This window comes from Salmo salar, chromosome 18 (assembly GCF_965601325.2).
Source record: "Salmo salar chromosome 18, fSalSal1, whole genome shotgun sequence".
NCBI classification, from domain to species: domain Eukaryota; kingdom Metazoa; phylum Chordata; class Actinopteri; order Salmoniformes; family Salmonidae; genus Salmo; species Salmo salar.
Genome location: NC_138308.1, coordinates 91,722,909 through 91,748,745, shown reverse-complemented (window position 1 = coordinate 91,748,745; position 25,837 = coordinate 91,722,909). Strand labels below are relative to the sequence as shown.

The following is a 25,837-nucleotide window of genomic DNA, read 5'->3' as shown; positions in this document are numbered from 1 at the left end:
GGGAGGTATCTAAGGTGGTGAGGTATCTAAGGTGGTGAGGTATCTAAGGTGGTGGGGTATCTAAGGTGGTGAGGTATCTAAGGTGGTGAGGTATCTAAGGTGGTGAGGTGTCTAAGGTGGGGAGGTATCTAAGGTGGTGAGGTATCTAAGGTGGTGAGGTATCTAAGGTGGTGGGGTATCTAAGGTGGTGGGGTATCTAAGGTGGGGAGGTATCTAAGGTGGTGAGGTATCTAAGGTGGGGAGGTGTCTAAGGTGGTGAGGTGTCTAAGGTGGTGAGGTATCTAAGGTGGTGAGGTATCTAAGGTGGTGAGGTATCTAAGGTGGGGAGGTATCTAAGGTGGTGAGGTATCTAAGGTGGTGAGGTATCTAAGGTGGTGAGGTATCTAAGGTGGGGAGGTATCTAAGGTGGGGAGGTATCTAAGGTGGTGAGGTATCTAAGGTGGTGAGGTATCTAAGGTGGTGAGGTATCTAAGGTGGTGAGTTATCTAAGGTGGGGAGGTATCTAAGGTGGTGAGGTATCTAAGGTGGGGAGGTATCTAAGGTGGGGAGGTATCTAAGGTGGTGAGGTATCTAAGGTGGTGAGGTATCTAAGGTGGTGAGGTATCTAAGGTGAGGAGGTATCTAAGGTGAGGAGGTATCTAAGGTGGTGAGGTATCTAAGGTGGTGAGGTATCTAAGGTGAGGAGGTATCTAAGGTGGTGAGGTATCTAAGGTGGTGAGGTATCTAAGGTGGTGAGGTATCTAAGGTGAGGAGGTATCTAAGGTGAGGAGGTATCTAAGGTGGTGAGGTATCTAAGGTGGTGAGGTATCTAAGGTGGTGAGGTATCTAAGGTGGTGAGGTATCTAAGGGGGTGAGGTATCTAAGGGGGTGAGGTATCTAAGGTGGTGAGGTATCTAAGGTGGTGAGGTATCTAAAGTGGTGAGGTATCTAAGGTGGTGGGGTATCTAAGGGGGTGAGGTATCTAAGGTGGTGAGGTATATAAGGTGGGGAGGTATCTAAGGTGGTGAGGTATCTAAGGTGGTGAGGTATCTAAGGTGGTGAGGTATCTAAGGTGGTGAGGTATCTAAGGTGGTGAGGTATCTAAGGTGGTGAGGTATCTAAGGTTGTTACCTGAGACCTTGTAGAGCTCCTTCAGTGTCCCCTGGGGCTGCTCTATCTGATGAACTGTCAGGTCTACTGTTCCTCCTCCACAGTCTGCCACTATGTACCGGTCACCTGGTGAGAGAACACACGCACGCACACACACAAACCCACACACACACGAACACGAAACCCCACACGCACGCACACACACACACACACACACACGAACACGAACCCACACACGCACGCACACAAACCCACACACACACGAACACGAACCCACACACGCACGCACACAAACCCACACACACACGAACACGAACCCACACACGCGCGCGCACACACACACACACACACACACACACACACACACACACACACACACACACACACACACACACACACACACACACACAATGAAAGATCAGTAACTTTGAGTGTCAATATCAATCATTCAGCACTCAATCGTGAACGTTTTTTTTTTGTGTCTTATGGAGTTTAAGAAAGTTAAAAAAATTGAATAGGGCTCTCCTTTTCTTACGATGCAGTGGTTTAATCTGTCAGTCTATCAGTGTGTGTGTGTGTATTTGACAGTGTGTGTTTTCTCTCTGATGGAGGTCTGAGTACACCATGAGAGTTTGTTATGAGTCGGTCTCCCAAGCACTAACAGCTCCCAGGCATTACAATAGCTGAGATTGCGTGTGTATGTTTGTATATGTTTGTGATAGCTATAGAGATAAGGCTGGACCTCTGGGTTTCTAATTATAGAGTGAGGGAGAAACGGAGGAAAGAGAGGGACGGAGAGGGAGGAAAGAGAGGGAGGAAAGAGAGGGAGGAAAGAGAGGGAGGAAAGAGAGGGAGGAAAGAGAGGGACGGAGAGGGAGGAAAGAGAGGGAGGAAAGAGAGGGACGGAGAGGGAGGAAAGAGAGGGAGGAAAGAGAGGGAGGAAAGAGAGGGAGGAAAGAGAGGGAGGAAAGAGAGGGAGGAAAGAGAGGGACGGAGAGGGAGGAAAGAGAGGGAGGAAAGAGAGGGACGGAGAGGGAGGAAAGAGAGGGAGGAAAGAGAGGGAGGAAAGAGAGGGACAGAGAGGGAGGAAAGAGAGGGAGGAAAGAGAGGAGGGGAAAGAGAGGAGGGGAAAGAGAGGAGGAAAGAGAGGAGGGAAAGAGAGGAGGAAAGAGAGAGAAGTGAGGGAGGAAAGAGGGGAGGAAAGAGATGAGGGAAAGAGTAGATTTGGTGAAAAGGGTGAGTAATTGAGTAGGAATTGGGAGGAGAGGAGAGAAAGGAAGGGGGAGAGAGCGAGCAAGAGAGAGAGAGAGAGTTTATTTACAGTAGAGTTTTAGAGGAGAGTCTCAGGGGCCAAACCCTTCCTGGCCATGGTGTGTGTGCCATGGTGTGTGCCTGTGCTTGCAGGCGTGTGTGTGTCAGGAAGGGAGGGAGGGTAGTAGGGGTCAGAGAGGGCGCGTGGCTCCCCAGACTTCTGTCATGGCTCAGTGAGAAGAGAGACGGTGTGAGGGACCAGTTTAGGGATTTTCTGGACACATTGGGGGGTTGAAGAGTTGATTATTTTGACCCTGGACCTCAAAGCCTTTCTCACTGTCAACCCCCTTATATCCGTCTGTGTTCTGTCTGTCTGACTGTGTGCACGCTAGTATGTGTGTGACTAACCAGTCTGCATCTCTGACCAGAGTTCTCCAGTCCCTCTCTCCACCAGGAAGGTTCTGCTGTGTCTCGCTTTCCTCAGCTGCTCACGCGCTGCAACACACACACACACACACACACACACACACACACACACACACACACACACACACACACACACACACACACACACACACACACACACACACACACACACACACACACACACACACACAAGATACAGAAAACATTTTAACAACCATACAATAACATTCAAACAACCTACAAGATTTCTTTTTTTAAAACAGACAACATAAAAATAAAAAGACACAAAATACATGTTACTGTAAATCAACCAACCCACAACATTAAACCATGGTAGATACTTGAACACATGTAGGCCACTAAGCAGACACTCTTATCCAGAGCCACTTACAGGAGCAGTTAGGGTTAAGTGCCTTGCTCAAGGGCACATCAACATATTTTACCTAGTCGGCTCGAGGATTCAAACCAGTGACCTTTTGGTTACTGGCCCAATGCTCTTAAACTAGGCTACACCCCCAATACAGTACATTCAAACTTTACTGAGCAGGCCCTGGAAGCGACCCAATGCATTCAAACTTTAGTGAGGGGCCCTGGAAGCGACCCAATACAGTACATTCAAACTTTACTGAGCAGGCCCTGGAAGCGACCCAATACAGTACATTCAAACTTTAGTGAGCAGGCCCTGGAAGCGACCCAATGCATTCAAACTTTAGTGAGGGGCCCTGGAAGCGACCCAATACAGTACATTCAAACTTTAGTGAGGGGGCCCTGGAAGCGACCCAATACAGTACATTCAACTTTAGTGAGGGGGCCCTGGAAGCGACCCAATACAGTACATTCAAACTTTAGTGAGGGGGCCCTGGAAGCGACCCAATACAGTACATTCAAACTTTAGTGAGGGGCCCTGGAAGCGACCCAATACAGTACATTCAAACTTTAGTGAGGGGCCCTGGAACCAACCCAATACAGTACATTCAAACTTTAGTGAGGGGGCCCTGGAAGCGACCCAATACAGTACATTCAAACTTTACTGAGCAGGCCCTGGAAGCGACCCAATACAGTACATTCAAACTTTAGTGAGGGGGCCCTGGAACCGGCCCAATACATTCAAACCGACATAACTGTCAGATTTTTAACTAACTGTCAAGAGTAAATGGCTTCAACCACTGAAAACAACAGAGTAAAGACTTGCACTGCAGCCAAGAAAGAATGGAGGGAGATAGTAGAGAGAGAGAGAGTTAAAATAGCAGAGATTTGCTCTTAAAATGGGCTTTAACCTCTAAGCATCTTGGGTTTTTATAACGTACCTTACGGTGGTTAGTGTTTGGTGATGTGTTGATATTAGCTGAGGTTCTAGGACAATGTGCTTTAACCCTGGTCAACCCTGGTCTAAACAACAATCATAGTACCCTTGTTGTATGTATAGTCTCTCTTGCAGACATAGTCTCTGTTGTAGATATAGTCTATGTTGTAGATACAGTCTCGATACAGTCTATGTTGTAGATATAGTCTCTGTTGTAGATACAGTCTATGTTGTAGATACAGTCTCGATACAGTCTGTTGTAGATACAGTCTCTGTTGTAGATACAGTCTCTGTTGTAGATACAGTCTATGTTGTGATACAGTCTATGTTGTAGATACAGTCTCTGTTGTAGATACAGTCTATGTTGTAGATACAGTCTATGTTGTGATACAGTCTATGTTGTGATACAGTCTATGTTGTAAATACAGTCTCTGTTGTAGATACAGTCTCTGTTGTAGATCATCTCTGTTGTCTATTTTGGGACAATGACAAGGCCCTGTATTGTATCTTTGACATCTGGGATTTTGAAATGAGACACACATTGAGGATATGGAGGGTTTGTGTGTATGTGTGTGTGTGTGTGTGTGTGTGTGTGTGTGTGTGTGTGTGTGTGTGTGTGTGTGTGTGTGTGTGTGTGTGTGTGTGTGTGTGTGTGTGTGTGTGTGTGTGTGTGTGTGTGTGTGGGAGGGGGGCAATTTGAACCCTGGCCCATACGTTCTCATATGGTAATGACTCTGAACAGAATAACATAACCAGGGACCACTGAAAAAAACACTGTGTGTGTTCATGCATGCTTGTGTGTTTTTATAAGGGGTCTGGAAGTCATTTTACAGCAAAGAAATACAAAGAAGAGAGAGAGAGAGAAAAAAGATACACACACAGAGAGAGAGAGAAAAGACACAGAGAGAGAGAGAGAAAAGACAGAGAGAGAGAGAGGAGAGAGAGAGAGAGAAAAGATACACACACAGAGAGAGAGAGAGAAAAGACAGAGAGACAGAGGTAGTGAGCTCATGGCCTCCTGAGTTCTTCTGCAAAAATATATAATTTCAGTTGGATAAATGTAGATAAACTGAATTTTTTCACAAGGACTTCTACATGATACTAACCTCAACATCAAAACCTTTAATCCAAATCAAAATGCCATACCTAAAACTTCTAACAAATCAAAACCTTTAGAATAAACAGACTAGAACCTGGAAATACCATCCAACACAAGACAGAGTAATGTTCAGTCTGAACCTACTTCTGAAGCCAAAAAGTAAAAGACAATCTCTAGGTCATTTTATTGTATAAAGCTTAATAAATAAGGCGCAGCCCAAGCTGCTAGGACAGAATTGATCTGGCTTTAACTTGTGTGAAGGGAGAGGTGTGAAAATGGGCCTAACAATGGCAGAAGAGTTTCACAGCCCCCCACTCAAATGCAGAGGTCTTTGAAGCCCTCATGGCTTATCCCTGTGGAGAGGTCATTACAATACAGTACCCCATGGATATTAAAAACAACACTGCACGGAATAAGTACAAAAAAAGCTCCTCATGGACAATCCAGAGATACTATTTGCTGACTGCTACAAAGACGGGAATGTAAGCAACTTCATTTTCCACACAGACCATCCCCTGGCATACCATAATGCTATAAGACCACACTACGGTCAAGAGAGAGGGTATTGGCCCAGAGTGGAAACTAGACATTGAGGAAATTGAAACAACCTCTGTCAACATGTACAAGTCTGGGACAGTTATGGTGCAGGGCATCCTCAGTCTGGGACAGTAATGGCGCAGGGCATCCTCAGTCTGGGACAGTAATGGTGCAGGGCATCCTCAGTCTGGGACAGTAATGGTGCAGGGCATCCTCAGTCTGGGACAGTAATGGCGCAGGGCATCCTCAGTCTGGGACAGTAATGGTGCAGGGCATCCTCAGTCTGGGACAGTAATGGTGCAGGGCATCCTCAGTCTGGGACAGTAATGGTACAGGGCATCCTCAGTCTGGGACAGTAATGGTGCAGGGCATCCTCAGTCTGGGACAGTAATGGTGCAGGGCATCCTCAGTCTGGGACAGTAATGGTGCAGGGCATCCTCAGTCTGGGACAGTAATGGTGCAGGGCATCCTCAGTCTGGGACAGTAATGGTACAGGGCATCCTCAGTCTGGGACAGTAATGGTGCAGGGCATCCTCAGTCTGGGACAGTAATGGTGCAGGGCATCCTCAGTCTGGGACAGTAATGGCGCAGGGCATCCTCAGTCTGGGACAGTAATGGCGCAGGGCATCCTCGTGCAGTTCCAGCAGGAAAAGCTCTCTCTCTGTGACGACTCCCCCATCCTGAGTGAGTCTGATCACACCTCTTCAAACTGTCCTGCAGACGAGGATAGTCACCCCCCCCCCCCAGCACTGAACACACCCAGGTCCCACAACTGCACTGCTCCTCCATCATTGAGAGGGATGAATTCACAGTGCTGAGGGGAAACATGGTGGAGCTCAGAGAGCTAGTCCACACAATCCAGACAGAACAAACCCACAAAACAGACCAGCACAAGGGTCCAGCAGGCAAGGGTGGTCACAGCACTCAAGGGAGTGATTGAAAAAGCTTCTTCCACTTTCCCCAATGCACAAGTGATTATCTCCACCCTACTACCACAAAATGTCCCCCCGCAAGGGGGAAATCGATCATTTCCAGGCCCAGGGACATGTACTAGTCTGTGGCGACCTAAATGCCAGAACTGGACAAGAACCTGACACCCTCAGCACACAGGGGGACAAACACCTACCTGAAGGTGACAGCATTCTCTCCCCCCATTTGCCCCCCTAGACACAACTACGATAACATAACCAACAAAAGCGTGTCACAACTCCTGCAACATACTCAATGATAGGCTAAATGACGTAAATGTAATAGGCTTTGAGGGGACTCCTACGGTAGGTACACCTATAGCTCATCCCTTGGCAGTAGTACTGTAGACTACTTTATCACTGACCTCAACCCAGAGTCTCTTAGAGTGTTCACAGTCAGCCCACTGACACCCCTATCAAATCACAACAAAATCAAACCAACTTGAACAGAGCAGTACTCAATCATGAGGAATCAAAGAAATGCTATAGATGTAAGGGAAGGAAATCTACCAAAAAACAATTAGGCAACAACAAATTCAATCCCTTTTAGACAACTTCCTGGGTAAAACGTTCCACTGTAGTAGTGAAGGTGTAAACTTGGCATTAGAAAACCTAAGCAGTATATTTGACCTCTCAAGCTGCCTTATCAAATCAAAAAAATTCAAGCAGACAACTGAAGAAAATTAACAACAATGACCAATGGTTTGATGAAAACATGCAAATACCTAACAAAGAAATTGAGAAACCTATCCAACCAAAAACATAGAGACCCAGAAAACCTGAGTCTTCGCCTTCACTATGATGAATCACTAAAACAATACAGAAATACACTACGGAAAAAGAAGGAACAGCACGTCAGAAATCAGCTCAATGTAATTGAAGAATCTATAGACTCTAACCACTTCTGGGAAAATTGGAAAACAAAATTGGGAAAAAAACAACACACAAGAATTATCTATCCAAAACGCAGATGTATGGATAAACCACTTCTCCAATATTTTTGGCTCTATAAAAAAGAACAAACAGTAAAAACATAAACATGATCAATTACGAATCTTAGAATCAGCTATTAAAGACTACCAGAACCCACTGGATTCTCCAATTACATTGATCCGAACTACAGGACAAAATACAAACCCTCCAACCCTAAAAGGCCTGAGGAGGTTCATGGTACACTAAATGAAATGATAAAATATACAGACCACAAATTCCAATTGGCTATACTTAAACTCTTTAACATCATCCTCAGCTTTGGCATATTCCCCAATATTTGGAACCGACTGATCACCCCAATCCACAAATGTGGAGAGAAATTTGACCCAATAACTACCGTGGGATATGCGTCAACAGCAACCTTGGGAAAATCCTCTGTATTATCACTTACAGCAGACTCATACATTTCCTCAGCATAAACAATGTACTGAGCAAATGTCAAATTGGCTTTTTACCAAATGACTGTACGACAGCCCACGTATTCACCCTGCACACCCTAACTGAGAAACAAACAAACCGAAACAAAGGCAAAGTCTTTTCATGATTTGTTGTTTTCAAAAAAGCTTTTGACTCAATTTGGCTTTAAGAGGTCTGCTATACATATTGATGGAAAGTGGTGTTCGGGGAAAAACATACTACATGTGGAAGGACCACCAGAGGGCAGGCTGGGCTCATAGATAGTAGCCCAACAAGGCATGTGAGACAAGGTAACCAGAGTCAATTAAGCACAGCTGACGGTACTAATGAGATATTCTCTTTCCCCTACAAGAGAGAGGATGGAACCAGCAAGAAGGGAGGAAGATAAACTATCTCTGGAGAATGGCTACGGAGAGAGAGGTGCTATCCAAGAAGATTCATTAAGACGGTGACGAATATGTGATTGTTGTTATAATTTGAAGATAACCGTAATGTGATCCTGTGTCATCTAAAGAAGACGTATGTTGTTCCTTTGGAGATTCTCATTGACTGTGTTGGAGTGTTTGTAGTGTCAGAAATCCCTCAATAGAGAACTGTGTTGAATCAAGAAAACCTACTCTGGACTCGTTTATTCCACCTTTCCACTTTAGAGTGACACCAAATGACTTGGTCCGCTCACATTGGTGGAGAATGTGGGCAACTAGGTGGACGAGTGACACAAGGATAAGTGAGTAAATCAAGATTCTTCCAGTAGACAGAGGAACCATTCAAGAACGATGGACAACGCTCTACTACAACAGTTGATCACGGCACAGCAGACAACCATAGAACTCCTGCAACGACAGCTGAGTGGGCGAGAAGAACCTAGAGTGAAGCCAAGAGCGGCTGCTCACGCCATCTTACCTCGTCTCTCCAAGGACGATGATATCGAGGCCTTCCTCATGACCTTCGAAAGGACGGCCACCTTGGAAGAGTGGCCGCCCACAGAATGGGCGAGCGCATTAGCACCTCTTTTGACCAGGGTGGCCCAGGAAGCCTATTTTGACCTGGATTCCCACGAAGCTGCGGACTATGGGCGACTAAAAACCAAGATCCTGTCCCGGTACCAGCTGACTGCCAGAGATAGAGCTGTAAAGTTCCATCAGTGGACCTATATGACTGACCAACCCGTCCGTGCCCAGATCTTCGCTCTAATACGACTGATGAAACAGTGGCTGGAACCCGGAAAGGGAGTAGGACATGTAATTGAGACCCTCGTTGTGGACAAGATATTGAGGGAATTACCCAGTGACTTAAAAAGGGTTGTGGGTCAAACCAACCCGTTGTCAGCCGACGACATAGCCCAGGCGGTGGAAACATACCGATCTACAGGGGAGTTGTTAAAAGGGGACAAGAAGGAACGGAAGGATTCTGCAAATCCCGTACCACGACTCGCCCCGGCACGTCCGCCACCGAAACCTCCAAACCCCCTCCGGAGGTGGGAGAAGTCATCCCCCACACAGCAGGGTCGGTGTTTTAAATGTCAGTCTCCAGACCATTATGCCTCACAATGTCCTAGCAAGGACGAGTCCATGGTCACGGAGTCATCGATGCCCATCCCCACGCATCCCGGTTCGAGAGGGCATGATCAACACTGTTGGTTAACAGAAATAGCCCCAGCCCCAGAGATTCCGGTTCGAGTAGAAGGACAAGATGTGGTTGCCATTCTCGACTCGGGAAGTATGGTTACGTTAGTAGAGGAGCAGATGGTGACCTCAGCAACACTGCTACCAGACAAAGTAGCCGTGTCCTGTATCCATGGAGACACCCACTATTACCCCACCGTGAATCTGTCTATTCTCACTCCGAAAGGAAGGTGTACAGTCAGGGCAGGAAAAGTACCCCAGCTGAAGGTGCCATTATTGATAGGGAGAGACTGTCCTCTATATAAAGAGCTGCGGCAGATGACGTTATGCATGGGAAGAAGGGGGACAGGAAAGAAAAAAAAAAAATTATCCAAGCCCGAGGTAGTAGTCCTACAAGGAGACGTAGCCTCGTCCTTGTCCTCTGGAGCAGAGGAAGAAATAGAGACCCAACGTTTACGACAGATATTCCAGGAAACCACCGATGAAGACACCTGCGAAGGGTTATACACGACGCAGGAAGGAAGGAGCAACCAGGCGCTAAGAGATATATTTGAAGCCCCATCCGAGGAGGGAACCTGGAAGGGATTCTCCTCGGTCACCCCTGGAGGGGATGGGGAACAACCTCCACACCCCTCTACCGAGGTTGACCTGCCCCAGGAATTAAAGGGACAGTTCGGCACCTCGCAGCATAGAGACCCAGACCTAAGGGAGGCCATGAGGAAGGTGAAGGTGATCGACGGGAGGAACGTCGACGGATCAGGTGAGCCCCCTCTTCCTTACTATGCAATCAGGCGGGGTCTCTTATATTGGGTCGTGCAACGAAGGGGGGAAATCCAGGAATTACTAATGGTGCCTAGACCATACAGGGATACAGTCCTACAGTTAGCCCATTCCCACGTCCTAGGAGGACACCTGGCACGGGACAAGACTATCGACAGAATCATGCAGAGATTCTATTGGCCCTGTGTCACCCGTGATGTGGCCAGGTATTGTAGGACGTGTGATCAATGTCAGCGTACAGCTCCACGGCCACACCTACGTAACCCTTTGATTCCTCTCCCCATCATAGAGACTCCCTTTGAACGCATAGCTATGGACCTCGTGGGACCCCTCCCAAAATCTGCCAGAGGACACGAGTACATCCTAGTGGTCGTAGATTACGCTACCAAGTTCCCAGAGGCCATACCCCTGCGTAACATGTCGTCCAAGGGAATTGCCAAGGAATTGTTCATGATGTTCTCTCGGGTAGGCCGTCCCAAGACGATCCTAACCGATCAGGGAACCCCGTTCATGTCCCGGTTGATGAAGGACTTGTGTCGGTTATATCAGGTTCAACAGATACGTACAAGCATATTCCACCCTCAAACAGATGGGTTGTGCGAACGCTTGAACAAAACGATTAAAAGCATGTTGAGAAGAGTGGTGTCCAGAGACGGGAAAAACTGGGACATGCTTCTCCCACACTTAATGTTTGCCCTGCGAGAAGTACCCCAGGCGTCCACTGGATTCTCCCCGTTTGAATTGCTCTACGGCAGACCCTGTCGAGGGATCCTCGACTTAGCCAAGGAGACCTGGGAGACCCAACCATGTCCCTTCCGATCCACAATAGAACATGTTACCCTGATGAGAGACCGCCTGTCGGCAGTGTGGCCCATAGTAAAGGAGCATATGGAGAAGGCGCAAAGGACCCAAGGCTGGGCCTACGATAAGTCCGCGACATCCCGTGAGTTCTCCGTGGGAGAGAAAGTGATGGTGCTCGTGCCCACAGTTGAACACCGCTTGCTGGCACAGTGGAGGGGGCCCTACGAGGTAATGAAAAGGGTCTCACCGGTCAATTACCTCATCAAACAACCTGACAGGAGGAAGAAGGTCCAACTCTATCACATAAACCTGTTGAAGAAGTACCATGGAAGAGAGGAGGAGGTGGCTTTGATGGCCATGGAGGGCCAAGGAAAAGAGGAGGTTCTACCACAGGTGCGCCATGGCCAAACTCTCTTGCCGGAACAGTCGAGACAGCTAGACAAGCTGATTATTCACTTCGGCCGGGTATTCTCTCCGTTCCCAGGACAAACAGATGTCTTGTTCCACCATATCCACACTGAACCCGGCAAGAAGGTGCATATCCGTCCTTACAGTATTCCTGAGGCCCGCCGAGTCATCGCCAAGAACGAGGTAAGGGAGATGCTGAGGATGGGTGTGATCGAGCCATCGACGAGTGAGTGGTCCAGTCCCATAGTCCTGGTCCCCAAACCCGATGGTAGTATGAGACTCTGCAACGACTTTAGGAGCGTGAATGCAATCTCTACATTCGACGCATATCCCATGCCCCGCGTGGATGAACTCTTGGAGCGCTTAGGAAAGGCCAAGTTCATCACCACCCTGGATTTGACGAAGGGATATTGGCAAGTGCCGGTGGCTCCAGAGGACCGCCCAAAGACCGCCTTCGCCACACCGGAGGGGCTTTTTCAGTATGTGAGGATGCCCTTCGGACTGCATGGTGCTGCTGCAACTTTCCAACGCCTCATGGATGCCATTCTACGGCCCCATCAAGAGTACGCAGCGGCGTACATAGACGATGTGGTCATCCACAGCGAGGACTGGGATAGTCACCTCCTACGACTACGGGCGGTGCTCATGAGTCTGGAAGCCACAGGGTTGACGGCCAATCCAAAAAAATGCTGCCTGGGTCTGTCCGAAGCGGAATACCTGGGGTACACCGTGGGGAATGGGAAAATACGCCCACAGGCAGAGAAGACCAGGGCAATTCGGGACTGGCCTCGACCCCAGACCAAGCGGGACGTTCGGGCCTTCTTAGGGATAACGGGATATTATCGCCGTTTTATCCCTGGATATGCAACCATTGCCAACCCCCTCACAAACCTCATCAAGAAAAACTTGCCAAACCGGGTAGAGTGGAAAGATGAGGCGGAGGAGGCCTTTCAATTGCTAAAAGAGGGCCTGTGTTCTGATCCCGTCCTACAGGCTCCGGACTTCTCACAAGAGTTCATTGTACAGGTAGACGCCTCGGATACGGGGCTCGGGGCCGTACTAGCTCAGGGTGAAGGCGAAGCAGAGAGGCCGATTCTCTTTATAAGTAGAAAGCTCAGCGATCGGGAACAGAGATATGCTACCGTAGAGAAAGAGGCCCTAGCCATTAAGTGGGCCCTCGATTATCTCCGGTACTACCTACTGGGTCGGAGGTTTGCATTAGTTACGGACCATGCGCCCCTCACGTGGATGGCTGGTAAGAGAAACAATAACAACCGAATAGCCAGATGGTTTCTTGCTTTACAACCGTTCTCTTTCCATGTCATCCACAGGGCCGGATCGAGGAACGGGAATGCAGACGCGCTGTCCCGACGCGACCAAGACGGTGCGTCTGGCGCCCGACCCTCCGGTCCGGTCCTGAGGGGGGAGGTATGTGGAAGGACCACCAGAGGGCAGGCTGGGCTCATAGATAGTAGCCCAACAAGGCATGTGAGACAAGGTAACCAGAGTCAATTAAGCACAGCTGACGGTACTAATGAGATATTCTCTTTCCCCTACAAGAGAGAGGATGGAACCAGCAAGAAGGGAGGAAGATAAACTATCTCTGGAGAATGGCTACGGAGAGAGAGGTGCTATCCAAGAAGATTCATTAAGACGGTGACGAATATGTGATTGTTGTTATAATTTGAAGATAACCGTAATGTGATCCTGTGTCATCTAAAGAAGACGTATGTTGTTCCTTTGGAGATTCTCATTGACTGTGTTGGAGTGTTTGTAGTGTCAGAAATCCCTCAATAGAGAACTGTGTTGAATCAAGAAAACCTACTCTGGACTCGTTTATTCCACCTTTCCACTTTAGAGTGACACCAAATGACTTGGTCCGCTCACATACATTATAAAATTAATTTACACAAACAACAAGTGTGCGTTTAAAATTGGCAAAAAACACACACCTTTCTTTCCACAGGGATGGGGGGTGAGACAGGGATGCAGCTTAAGCCTCACCTTCTTCAACATATATATCAAAGAATTGGCGAGGGCACTAGAACAGTCTGTAGCACCCGGCCCTCACCCTACTAGAATCTGAAGTCAAATGTCTACTGATTGCTGATGATCTGGCGCTTCTGTCCCCAACCAAGGAGGGCCTACAGCAGCACCTAGATCTTCTGCACAGATTCTGTCAGACCTGGGCCCTGACAGTAAATCTCAGTAAGACAAAAATAATGGTGTTCCAAAAATGGTCCAGTTGCCAGGACCACGTATACAAATTCCATCTAGACACCGTTGCCCTAGAGCACACAAAAAACTATACATACCTCAGCCTAAATATCAGTGCCACGTGTAACTTCCACAAAGCTGTAAACGATCTGAGAGACAAAGCAAGAAGGGCCTTCTATGTGCATCAAAAGGAACATAAAAATCAACATATCAATTAGGATCTGGCTAAAAATACTTGAATCAGTTATAGAACCCATTGCCCTTTATGGTTGTGAGGTCTGGGGTCCGCTCACCAACCAAGAATTCACAAAATGGGACAAACACCAAATTGATACTCTGCATGCAGAATTCTGCAAAAATATTCTCAGTGTACAACATACAACAACAAATAATGCATGCAGAGCAGAAGTAGGCCGACACCCGCTTACGATCAAAATCCAGAAAAAAAGCTGTTAAATTCTAAAAGGAAGTGATTCCCAAACCTTACATAACAAAGCCATTACCTACATAGAGATGAACCTGGAGAAGAGTCCCCTAAGCAAACTGGTCCTTGTGCTCTGTTCAGAAACACAAACAGACCCCACAGAGCCCCAGGACAGCAGCACAATTAGACCCAACCAAATCATGAGAAAACAAAAAGATAATTACTTAACACATTGGAAAGAATTTACAAAAAACTGAGCAAACTAGAATGCTATTTGGCCCTAAATAGAGAGTACACAGTGGCAGAATACCTGACCACTGTGACTGACCCAAAATTAAGGATATCCTTGACTATGTACAGACTCAGTGATCATAGCCTTGCTATTGACAAAGGCCGCTGTAGGCAGACCTGGCTCTCAAGAGAAGACAGGCTATGTGCACACTGCCCACAAAATGAGGTGGAAACTGAGCTGCACTTCCTAACCTCCTGCCAAATGTGTGACCATAGAGACACATATTTCCCTCAGATTACACAGAACCACAAAGGATTTGAAAACAAATCCAATTTTGATAAACTCCCATATCTGTTGGGTGAAATACCACAGTGTGCCATCACAGCATCAAGGTGTGTGACCTGTTGCCACAAGAAAAGGGCAACCAGTGAAGAACAAACACCATTGTAAATAGAACCCATATTTATGTTTATTTATTTTCCCTTTTGTATTTGCACATCATTACAACATTGTAAATAGACATAATATGACATTTGAAATGTCTTTATTCTTTTGGAACTTTTTTGAGTGTAATGTTACTGTCAATTTTTTATTATTTATTTTACTTTTGTTTATTATCTATTTCACTTGCTTCGGCAATGTAAATATATATATATATATATTCCATGCCAATAAAGTCCTTAAATTGAAATTGAATTGAGAGAGAGAGACATTGTAAATAAGAATTTGTTCTTCACTAGCTAACAGCTCCTAAGGCTGTCTTACAACATAGGCAGAAAGAGATGAGGAAACGGGAGGAAACAGAGGAGGAAACGGGAGGAAACAGAGGAGGAAACGGGAGGAAACAGAGGAGGAAACGGGAGGAAACAGAGGAGGAAACGGGAGGAAACAGAGGAGGAAACGGGAGGAAACAGAGGAGGAAACGGGAGGAAACAGAGGAGGAAACGGGAGGAAACAGAGGAGGAAACCGGAGGAAACAGAGGAGGAAACCGGAGGAAACAGAGGAGGAAACGGGAGGAAACAGAGGAGGAAACCGGAGGAAAGAAACATACAAATGATGATGTTTAAAAGGGCAATCTGCAGTTCAAACAACAACAAAGAGGAGTCCCTGCCAATGTGTTGGTAAACAGCTGAGGGATGGGGCTGGAGAAATGTAAACACTTTCAAATTCATAGACAGAGCTATGGACGCAAGGACCGACCATTCATGACATCAACATGATAGTTTTAACCATGTTTTGAGGCTATTACAGTGTTTGAGAAAGAAAGAAAGAAAGAAAAAGAAAGAGATGAGAGAGCTAACTGGGCAGAGTGTGGGTGAGATCATGGGCTCACAGCATCTTGTTCCGATTACAATATCCTGTGTGTGTGGGTGGGTGTATATCTATTCACACAAAATACACACACACGCAGACACACACATACTTCTGCACTGCTGTAACAGCACACACACACAGGCAAACAGTCATTCAAGGCAAAGCCAGATACATTACATTACATCTCTCTCTCTCTCTCTCTCTCTCTCTCTCTCACTCTCACTCTCTCTCTCACCTTGTCTGAAGCTGGAGTCAAAAGGGCGGGACCCGTCGCTCTCCAAGCTGAGGCCGTTGGTCATTGGCTGGAGGCTCAGGTCAATCACCTGGTGTAGGCGGAGCTTGCGACAGTAGATGGAAGCTGCTTCAGGTTCTAGAGCTATCAGGAGCTGTTCTGGAGTGTCAGGAGATACCAGACCAGCCTAGAGAGAGACAGAGGGAAGATTAATGCTGTTAAATATAAGGTTCTAGAGGTTTCATAAGGTTCTAAGCCTCAAACAAGATCAGCCTGAATAGTGGGGGTTAGAGGGGGTATACGTAGAGGGGGTTAGAGGGGGTATGCATAGTGGGGGTTGGAGAGGGTATGTATAGTGGGGGTTAGTGAGGGTGTGTATAGTTGGAGTTAGAGGGGGTATGAATAGTGGGGTTAGAGGGGGTATGCACAGTGGGGGTTGGAGAGGTTAAGTACAGTGGAGGTTAGAGGGGGTATGAATAGTGGGGGTCAGAGGGGGGTATGCACAGTGGGGGTTAGAAGGGGTATGCACAGTGGGGGTTAGAGGGGGTATGCCCAGTTGGGGTTAGAGAGGGTATCTACAGTGTGGGTTAGAGGGGTAAGCACAGTGTGGGTTAGAGAGGGTGTGTACAGTAGGGGTTAGTGGGGGTTAGAGGGGGTATGCATAGTGGGGGTTAGAGGGGGTGTGTACAGTAGGGGTTAGTGGGGGTTAGAGGGAGTATGGAGTATGCATAGTGGGGGTTAGAGGGGGTGTGTACAGTAGGGGTTAGTGGGGGTTAGAGGGGGTATGCACCGTAGGGGTTAGAGGGGGTATGTATAGTGGGGGTTAGAGGGGGTATGCATAGTGGGGGTTAGAGGGGGTATGTACAGTAGGGGTTAGAGGGGGTTAGAGGGGGTATGTATAGTGGATTAGATAAACAGAGATAAACAGTGTGTGATTACAGTGTGATTTATGGATTCAAATAAAGTTATTTCAATATAAATAATTGTTGGGTTTGGGGCAAAAGTGACTGAGGTAAAGTGAGGGTTTGGTAAATGGAGCAGGAGTCAAATTGTAGTGGGAGTTGAGTAAGAGATTAAAGATGTGTTGTCCTGACAGAGCTGGACTGGGGGTTGGAGAGGTGAACAGATGTGTTGTCCTGACAGAGCTGGACTGGGGGTTGGAGAGGAGAGGAGAGGAGATGGGTTGTCCTGACAGAGCTGGACTGGGGGTTGGAGAGGAGAGGAGATGTGTTGTCCTGACAGAGCTGGACTGGGGGTTGGAGAGGAGAGGAGAGCAGATGGTTGTCCTGACAGAGCTGGACTGGGGGTTGGAGAGGAGAGGAGATGTGTTGTCCTGACAGAGCTGGACTGGGGGTTGGAGAGGAGAACAGATGTGTTGTCCTGACAGAGCTGGACTGGGGGTTTGGAGAGGAGAGGAGAACAGATGGCTTGTCCTGACAGAGCTGGACTGGGGGTTGGAGAGGAGAGGAGAGGAGATGGGTTGTCCTGACAGAGCTGGACTGGGGGTTGGAGAGGAGAGGAGAACAGATGGGTTGTCCTGACAGAGCTGGACTGGGGGTTGGAGAGGAAAACAGATGGGTTGTCCTGGGGAGAGGAGAGAGTAAAGAGGGCTGGGTACAAGAGAGTGGAGGGGAGGGATGGGGGAGTGGTAGGAAAGTGGATGAGTTGAGTAGAGATGTGGGCTTGGGGAGAGTTGAGAGGGTTGAAGCTATAGGGGAGGGTTGAGACTCCAGGAGTGGTTTCCTGTGTTTGTATGCCGGTCTCCCTGATTGTTCAACCCAATGACATCACCATGAGCAGGAAATACACCACCCAGCCATCCAGGATCGGAGCCAGACCCACACTGGAACATGGAGGGAGAGTTGAGGTAGGAGGCAGAGGACAGGTTTAGCCACCGAACAGTGAGAGGTTGAACCCAGAACAGTGAGAGGTTTGGGACCCAGAACAGAGAGAGGTTGAACCCAGAACAGAGAGAGGTTTGGGACCCAGAACAGAGAGAGGTTGAACCCAGAACAGAGAGAGGTTTGGGACCCAGAACAGAGAGAGGTTGAACCCAGAACAGAGAGAGGTTTGGGACCCAGAACAGAGAGAGGTTGAACCCAGAACAGTGAGAGGTTTGGCACCCAGAACAGAGAGAGGTTTGGTAACCAGAACAGAGAGAGGTTTGGGACCCAGAACAGAGAGAGGTTTGGTAACCAGAACAGAGAGAGGTTTGGGACCCAGAACAGAGAGAGATTGAACCCAGAACAGAGAGAGGTTGAACCCAGAACAGAGAGAGGTTGAACCCAGAACAGAGAGAGGTTTGGGACCCAGAACAGAGAGAGGTTGAACCCAGAACAGAGAGAGGTTTGGGACCCAGAACAGAGAGAGGTTGAACCCAGAACAGAGAGAGGTTTGGGACCCAGAACAGAGAGAGGTTGAACCCAGAACAGAGAGAGGTTGAACCCAGAACAGTGAGAGGTTTGGGACCCAGAACAGAGAGAGGTTGAACCCAGAACAGAGAGAGGTTTGGGACCCAGAACAGAGAGAGGTTGAACCCAGAACAGTGAGAGGTTAGGGACCCAGAACAGAGAGAGGTTGAACCCAGAACAGTGAGAGGTTTGGGACCCAAAACAGAGAGAGGTTTGGGACCCAGAACAGAGAGAGGTTGAACCCAGAACAGAGAGAGGTTTGGGACCCAGAACAGAGAGAGGTTTGGGACCCAGAACAGAGAGAGGTTTGGTAACCAGAACAGAGAGAGGTTTGGTACCCAGAACAGAGAGAGGTTTGGGACCCAGAACAGAGAGAGGTTTGGTAACCAGAACAGAGAGAGGTTTGGTACCCAGAACAGAGAGAGGTTTGGGACCCAGAACAGAGAGAGATTGAACCCAGAACAGAGAGAGGTTGAACCCAGAACAGAGAGAGGTTGAACCCAGAACAGAGAGAGGTTTGGGACCCAGAACAGAGAGAGGTTGAACCCAGAACAGAGAGAGGTTTGGGACCCAGAACAGAGAGAGGTTGAACCCAGAACAGAGAGAGGTTTGGGACCCAGAACAGAGAGAGGTTGAACCCAGAACAGAGAGAGGTTTGGGACCCAGAACAGAGAGAGGTTGAACCCAGAACAGTGAGAGGTTTGGGACCCAGAACAGAGAGAGGTTGAACCCAGAACAGAGAGAGGTTTGGGACCCAGAACAGAGAGAGGTTGAACCCAGAACAGTGAGAGGTTAGGGACCCAGAACAGAGAGAGGTTGAACCCAGAACAGTGAGAGGTTTGGGACCCAAAACAGAGAGAGGTTTGGGATCCAGAACAGAGAGAGGTTGAACCCAGAAAAGAGAGAGGTTTGGGACCCAGAACAGAGAGAGGTTTGGGACCCAGAACAGAGAGAGGTTTGGTAACCAGAACAGAGAGAGGTTTGGTACCCAGAACAGAGAGAGGTTTGGGACCCAGAACAGAGAGAGATTGAACCCAGAACAGAGAGAGGTTTGGGACCCAGAACAGAGAGAGATTGAACCCAGAACAGAGAGAGGTTGAACCCAGAACAGAGAGAGGTTGAACCCAGAACAGAGAGAGGTTTGGGACCCAGAACAGAGAGAGGTTGAACCCAGAACAGAGAGAGGTTTGGGACCCAGAACAGAGAGAGGTTGAACCCAGAACAGTGAGAGGTTTGGGACCCAGAACAGAGAGAGGTTGAACCCAGAACAGAGAGAGGTTTGGGACCCAGAACAGAGAGAGGTTGAACCCAGAGCAGTGAGAGGTTTGGGACCCAGAACAGAGAGAGGTTGAACCCAGAACAGAGAGAGGTTTGGGACCCAGAACAGAGAGAGGTTGAACCCAGAACAGTGAGAGGTTAGGGACCCAGAACAGAGAGAGGTTGAACCCAGAACAGTGAGAGGTTTGGGACCCAAAACAGAGAGAGGTTTGGGACCCAGAACAGAGAGAGGTTGAACCCAGAACAGAGAGAGGTTGAACCCAGAACAGAGAGAGGTTTGGGACCCAGAACAGAGAGAGGTTTGGGACCCAGAACAGAGAGAGGTTTGGTAACCAGAACAGAGAGAGGTTGAACCCAGAACAGAGAGAGGTTTGGGACCCAGAACAGAGAGAGGTTGAACCCAGAGCAGTGAGAGGTTTGGGACCCAGAACAGAGAGAGGTTGAACCCAGAACAGAGAGAGGTTTGGGACCCAGAACAGAGAGAGGTTGAACCCAGAACAGTGAGAGGTTAGGGACCCAGAACAGAGAGAGGTTGAACCCAGAACAGTGAGAGGTTTGGGACCCAAAACAGAGAGAGGTTTGGGACCCAGAACAGAGAGAGGTTGAACCCAGAACAGAGAGAGGTTGAACCCAGAACAGAGAGAGGTTTGGGACCCAGAACAGAGAGAGGTTTGGGACCCAGAACAGAGAGAGGTTTGGTAACCAGAACAGAGAGAGGTTTGGTACCCAGAACAGAGAGAGGTTTGGGACCCAGAACAGAGAGAGATTGAACCCAGAACAGAGAGAGGTTGAACCCAGAACAGAGAGAGGTTGAACCCAGAACAGAGAGAGGTTTGGTAACCAGAACAGAGAGAGGTTTGGGACCCAGAACAGAGAGAGGTTTGGGACCCAGAACAGAGAGAGGTTTGGGACCCAGAACAGAGAGAGGTTGAACCCAGAACAGAGAGAGGTTGAACCCAGAACAGAGAGAGGTTTGGTACCCAGAACAGAGAGAGGTTTGGTAACCAGAACAGAGAGAGGTTTGGTAACCAGAACAGGGAGAGGTTTGGGACCCAGAACAGAGAGAGGTTTGGTAACCAGAACAGAGAGAGGCTTTGGTGACCAGAACAGAGAGAGGTTGAACCCATAACAGAGAGAGGTTTGGGACCCAGAACAGAGAGAGGTTTGGGAACCAGAACAGAGAGAGGTTTGGGAACCAGAACAGAGAGAGGTTGGATCCAGAACAGAGAGAGGTTTGGTAACCAGAACAGAGAGAGGTTTGGTAACCAGAACAGAGAGAGGTTGAACCCATAACAGAGAGAGTTTTGGTAACCAGAACAGAGAGAGGTTGAACCCAGAACAGAGAGAGTTTTGGGACCCATAACAGAGAGAGGTTTGGGACCCATAACAGAGAGAGGTTGAACCCAGAACAGAGAGAGGTTTGGGACCCATAACAGAGAGAGGTTTGGGACCCATAACAGAGAGAGGTTGAACCCAGAACAGAGAGAGGTTGAACCCAGAACAGAGAGAGGTTTGGGATCCAGAACAGAGAGAGGTTTGGTAACCAGAACAGAGAGAGGTTGGATCCAGAACAGAGAGAGGTTTGGTAACCAGAACAGAGAGAGGTTGGATCCAGAACAGAGAGAGGTTTGGGACCCAGAACAGAGAGAGGTTTGGGACCCAGAACAGAGAGAGGTTTGGTAACCAGAACAGAGAGAGGTTTGGTAACCAGAACAGAGAGAGGTTTGGTATCCAGAACAGAGAGAGGTTGGATCCAGAACAGAGAGAGGTTTGGGACCCAGAACAGAGAGAGGTTTGGGACCCAGAACAGAGAGAGGTTTGGTAACCAGAACAGAGAGAGGTTTGGTAACCAGAACAGAGAGAGGTTTGGTAACCAGAACAGAGAGAGGTTTGGTAACCAGAACAGAGAGAGGTTTGGGACCCAGAACAGAGAGAGGTTTGGGATCCAGAACAGAGAGAGGTTGAACCCAGAACAGAGAGAGGTTTGGGACCCAGAACAGAGAGAGGTTTGGTAACCAGAACAGAGAGAGGTTTGGGACCCAGAACAGAGAGAGGTTTGGGATCCAGAACAGAGAGAGGTTGAACCCAGAACAGAGAGAGGTTTGGGACCCAGAACAGAGAGAGGTTTGGCACCCAGAACAGAGAGAGGTTTGGTAACCAGAACAGAGAGAGGTTTGGTAACCAGAACAGAGAGAGGTTTGGTAACCAGACAGAGAGAGGTTTGGGACCCAGAACAGAGAGAGGTTTGGGACCCAGAACAGAGAGAGGTTTGGGACCCAGAACAGAGAGAGGTTTGGGACCCAGAACAGAGAGAGGTTTGGTAACCAGAACAGAGAGAGGTTTGGTAACCAGAACAGAGAGAGGTTTGGGACCCATAACAGAGAGAGGTTTGGGACCCAGAACAGAGAGGGTTTGGGATCCAGAACAGAGAGAGGTTTGGTAACCAGAACAGAGAGAGGTTTGGGACCCAGAACAGAGAGAGGTTTGGTAACCAGAACAGAGAGAGGTTTGGGACCCAGAACAGAGAGAGGTTTGGGACCCAGAACAGAGAGAGGTTTGGGACCCAGAACAGAGAGAGGTTTGGGACCCAGAACAGAGAGAGGTTGGTAACCAGAACAGAGAGAGGTTTGGGACCCAGAACAGAGAGAGGTTTGGTAACCAGAACAGAGAGAGGTTGAACCCAGAACAGAGAGAGGTTTGGTACCCAGAACAGAGAGAGGTTTGGTAACCAGAACAGAGAGAGGTTTGGGACCCAGAACAGAGAGAGGTTGGATCCAGAACATGGAGGGGTGGTGCAGGTTTTGAGACTCAGGCGAAAGAAGTGTGGATTTAAATGTAGAAATACTCCTGAATTCTGAGGAGAGACTCCACGTCTCACACACATACTGTAGGTGTGAACGTGTGTGAGACTCTCTTGACATGCTGTACAATCCTAATTTAGTTTAAGCCCTTTACTGCTCCCACAGTCCTTCAGTCTGCGTCATCTCTAAAGACCCCACCTCATCCCTCCCTCCCAGCAGTAGGAAGTCTGCGTGGCACTATAGGAATGTAGGGTCCTTATCACAGCACACATCAATGAGAACGGAGAGCGATAACAGAGGGACCTGTGACGCCCTATTAGCATTCATCTAGGTGTGAGAGAGTGAGTGAGTGAGTGAGTGAGTGAGTGAGTGAGTGAGTGAGTGAGTGAGTGAGTGAGTGAGTGAGTGAGTGAGTGAGTGAGTGAGTGAGTGAGTGAGTGAGTGAGTGAGTGAGTGAGTGAGAGAGTGAGTGAGTGAAGAGAGTGTGTGATATCTCACCAGATAGGCAGCCTCTCTCATGAACTGTTTGGCTGGTTGTCTCCACACAGCAGGAACAGTGATCACCCATCTCACCTCATCTCCCTCCAATAGCGACGAAGACTGGTCCTTCACCTCCTAGAATGCAGACAGGCAGACAGACAGGCAGACAGACAGACAGACAGACAGACAGACAGACAGACAGACAGACAGACAGACAGACAGACAGACAGACAGACAGACAGACAGACAGACAGACAGACCCTTTAGCCATAGAAAGCCAGAATAATCTGCTGTATTAGTGGAGGTTTAGGATCCTGCTTTGGGAGCATTTTAAGGTCGGAACAGTTATTCCTGACCGCACCATGACATTCCGACCTCACCACAAGCTCTGCTTTTGGAGGTCTGGAATACTGCCACATTCCACCTCTACTCTCCTACTCTCCTCCCATCCTCCCCTCTTTTCCCCTCCTCTTCCTCCTTCTTCATTCCACCTCTGCTCCCATCCTCCCCTCTTTTCCCCTCCTCTTCCTCCTTCTTCCTTCCATCTCCTCTCCTACTCTCCTTCCACTATATTCACATATAGAGTTAACTTCTCTCTTCATCTCAGTCTTTTCTAAACTCTTCTCGGTGTTGTTAATTAGCAATCAGGGGTTAGAGGGCAGGGATCGTACCTTCAGGGCGTGTACTCTGAAGAACCGGAGAGCGTGAGAGAACACCTCGATGGCCCTCACCTTCCTCCCACTCACCGCCTCCAGCTCCGTCTCCATGGTCAGATCCTGCAGGAAACCAAGACACACTGCTGTAAAACTGCTGCAAAGTACAACAGGTGAGGTTCTGCAGGAAACCAAGACACACTGCTGTAAAACCGCTGCAGAACACAACAGGTGAGGTCCTGCAGGAAACCAAGACACACTGTTGTAAAACTGCTGCAAAACAAACAGGTGAGGTCCTGCAGGAAACCAAGACAGTCTGCTGTAAAGCTGCTGCAAAACACAATACACAACATCTGTCTGTTACTCTTTAATCCTATACTCCCTCTCCCCTCTTCTCTTCTCCCTTGATCTTTCTACAACCTCTCTTACTTCCTCACGCTCATCTCTCTCCTTTTCATTTTTCCTTTCTTGGTTTTCCTCGCAATGACCCCCTCCATTCCTCCGTCCGTCCGTCCCTCCCTTATCTTATCTCTCTTTCCCTCCCCCTGAATCTCTCTTTCCCTCCCCCTTTCTCCCTGGCTTCATCTCTCCTTGCCTCCCTCCATCTATCCCTCCCTCCCTCCCTCCCTTCGTCTATCCCTCCCTCCCTCCATGTATCCCTCTATCTCACACTCCCTCTATTTCCACCACACTCTTCTCCCTCCCTCCCTCCCTCCCTCCCTCCCTCCCTCCCTCCCTCCCTCCCTCCCTCCCTCCCTCCCTCCCTCCCTCCCTCCCTCCCTCACAGTTGTACTATGTATCTTCATTTTGAACTTGTCGAAGTAGAGCCAGTGTTGAGCCTCTTCAGGATCCAGATCATGATAGTTGTCTCTGGCAGCAAACCCAAAACTATGGAACTTCAACTCAGGGGTCAATAACAGGGACGTGGGGCTCTTCTGGTTGGCTATGCCTGGGTCCCCGCCCTCCCAGCGCCTGCAGAGAGTGGATGAGACAGCGGTCAATCAAATGAGGGAGTGAGTTTGGTTGACTTGCAGAAGTGGGATGGTGTAATCTACATGTAGTTCGAGATGCTGTGATGTCAGACAGAATTGAGGATATAAACGCGCACGCACGGCACGCACACGCACGCACGCGCACGCACACACGCACACACACACACACACACACACACACACACACACACACACACACACACACACACACACACACACACACACACACACACTGTTGTGTAGCTGCTGGAGGTGGTGATGTGTGAGTGTGTGCATGTGTGTGTCCACCTACCTCATCATGTGAATAGCCTCTGGGTCTCGTGTGAAGCTGAATGCGTAGCCGCTGGACGTGGTTCCAAAGTCTATAGCTACCACCACAGAGAACGGATGATCCGTCCTCAATCTGGCCTCCGGTCTCTGGAGAGAGAGAGTAGAGGGAGAGACACTGATGAAGTTCTGTGTGTGTGTGGGGGGGGGGAGGGAGTGGAGAGGGGAGGGGAGAGAGAGAGGAGAGAGGGGAGGGAGAGAGGACAGGGACAGTAGAGCGAGAGAGAGGAGGGAGAGAGGAGAGAGGAGAGGGAGAGTAGAGAGGATAGAGAGAGAGAGGAGAGGGAGAGTAGAGAGGATAGAGAGAGAGAGGAGAGGGGAGAGAGGAGAGAGAGAGGAGAGAGAGAAAGGAGAGGGAGAGTAGAGAGAGAGGAGAGAGGAGAGGGAGAGTGGAGAGAGAGAGGAGAGAGGAGAGGGAGAGTGGAGAGAGAGAGGAGAGAGGAGAGAGAGAAAGGAGAGGGAGAGTAGAGAGAGAGAGAGAGAGAGAGGAGAGAGGAGAGGGAGAGTAGAGAGAGAGAGAGAGAGGAGAGAGGAGAGGGAGAGTAGAGAGGATAGAGAGAGAGAGGAGGGAGGAGAGGGAGAGAGAGGAGAGAGGAGAGGGAGAGAGGAGAGAGGGGAGGGAGAGAGTAGAGAGGAGAGGGAGAGTAGAGAGGATAGAGAGAGAGAGGAGAGAGGAGAGGGAGAGAGGAGAGAGAGGAGGGAGAGAGTAGAGAGGAGAGGGAGAGGATAGAGAGAGAGGAGAGAGGAGAGGGAGAGAGGAGAGAATAGAGAGAGAGAG

At 48.7% G+C, this 25,837-nt stretch overlaps 1 protein-coding gene across 2 annotated transcripts in view; it reads right to left on the bottom strand.

Moving 5' to 3' along the window:
- The window catches only part of hspa12b (heat shock protein family A (Hsp70) member 12B), a 46,894-nt gene that overhangs the window by 10,607 nt on the left and 10,450 nt on the right, over nucleotides 1-25,837 (bottom strand). For both annotated transcript variants that reach the window (XM_045701596.2, XM_082965300.1), the window contains 7 exons: nucleotides 25,025-25,149; nucleotides 24,526-24,712; nucleotides 23,759-23,863; nucleotides 23,106-23,222; nucleotides 16,121-16,304; nucleotides 2,749-2,835; nucleotides 1,111-1,215 (listed from right to left, as the gene is read on the bottom strand). In XM_045701596.2, coding sequence (XP_045557552.1) covers nucleotides 1,111-1,215; nucleotides 2,749-2,835; nucleotides 16,121-16,304; nucleotides 23,106-23,222; nucleotides 23,759-23,863; nucleotides 24,526-24,712; nucleotides 25,025-25,149 — 910 coding nt within the window. The remainder of the gene's footprint in view (nucleotides 1-1,110; nucleotides 1,216-2,748; nucleotides 2,836-16,120; nucleotides 16,305-23,105; nucleotides 23,223-23,758; nucleotides 23,864-24,525; nucleotides 24,713-25,024; nucleotides 25,150-25,837) is intronic.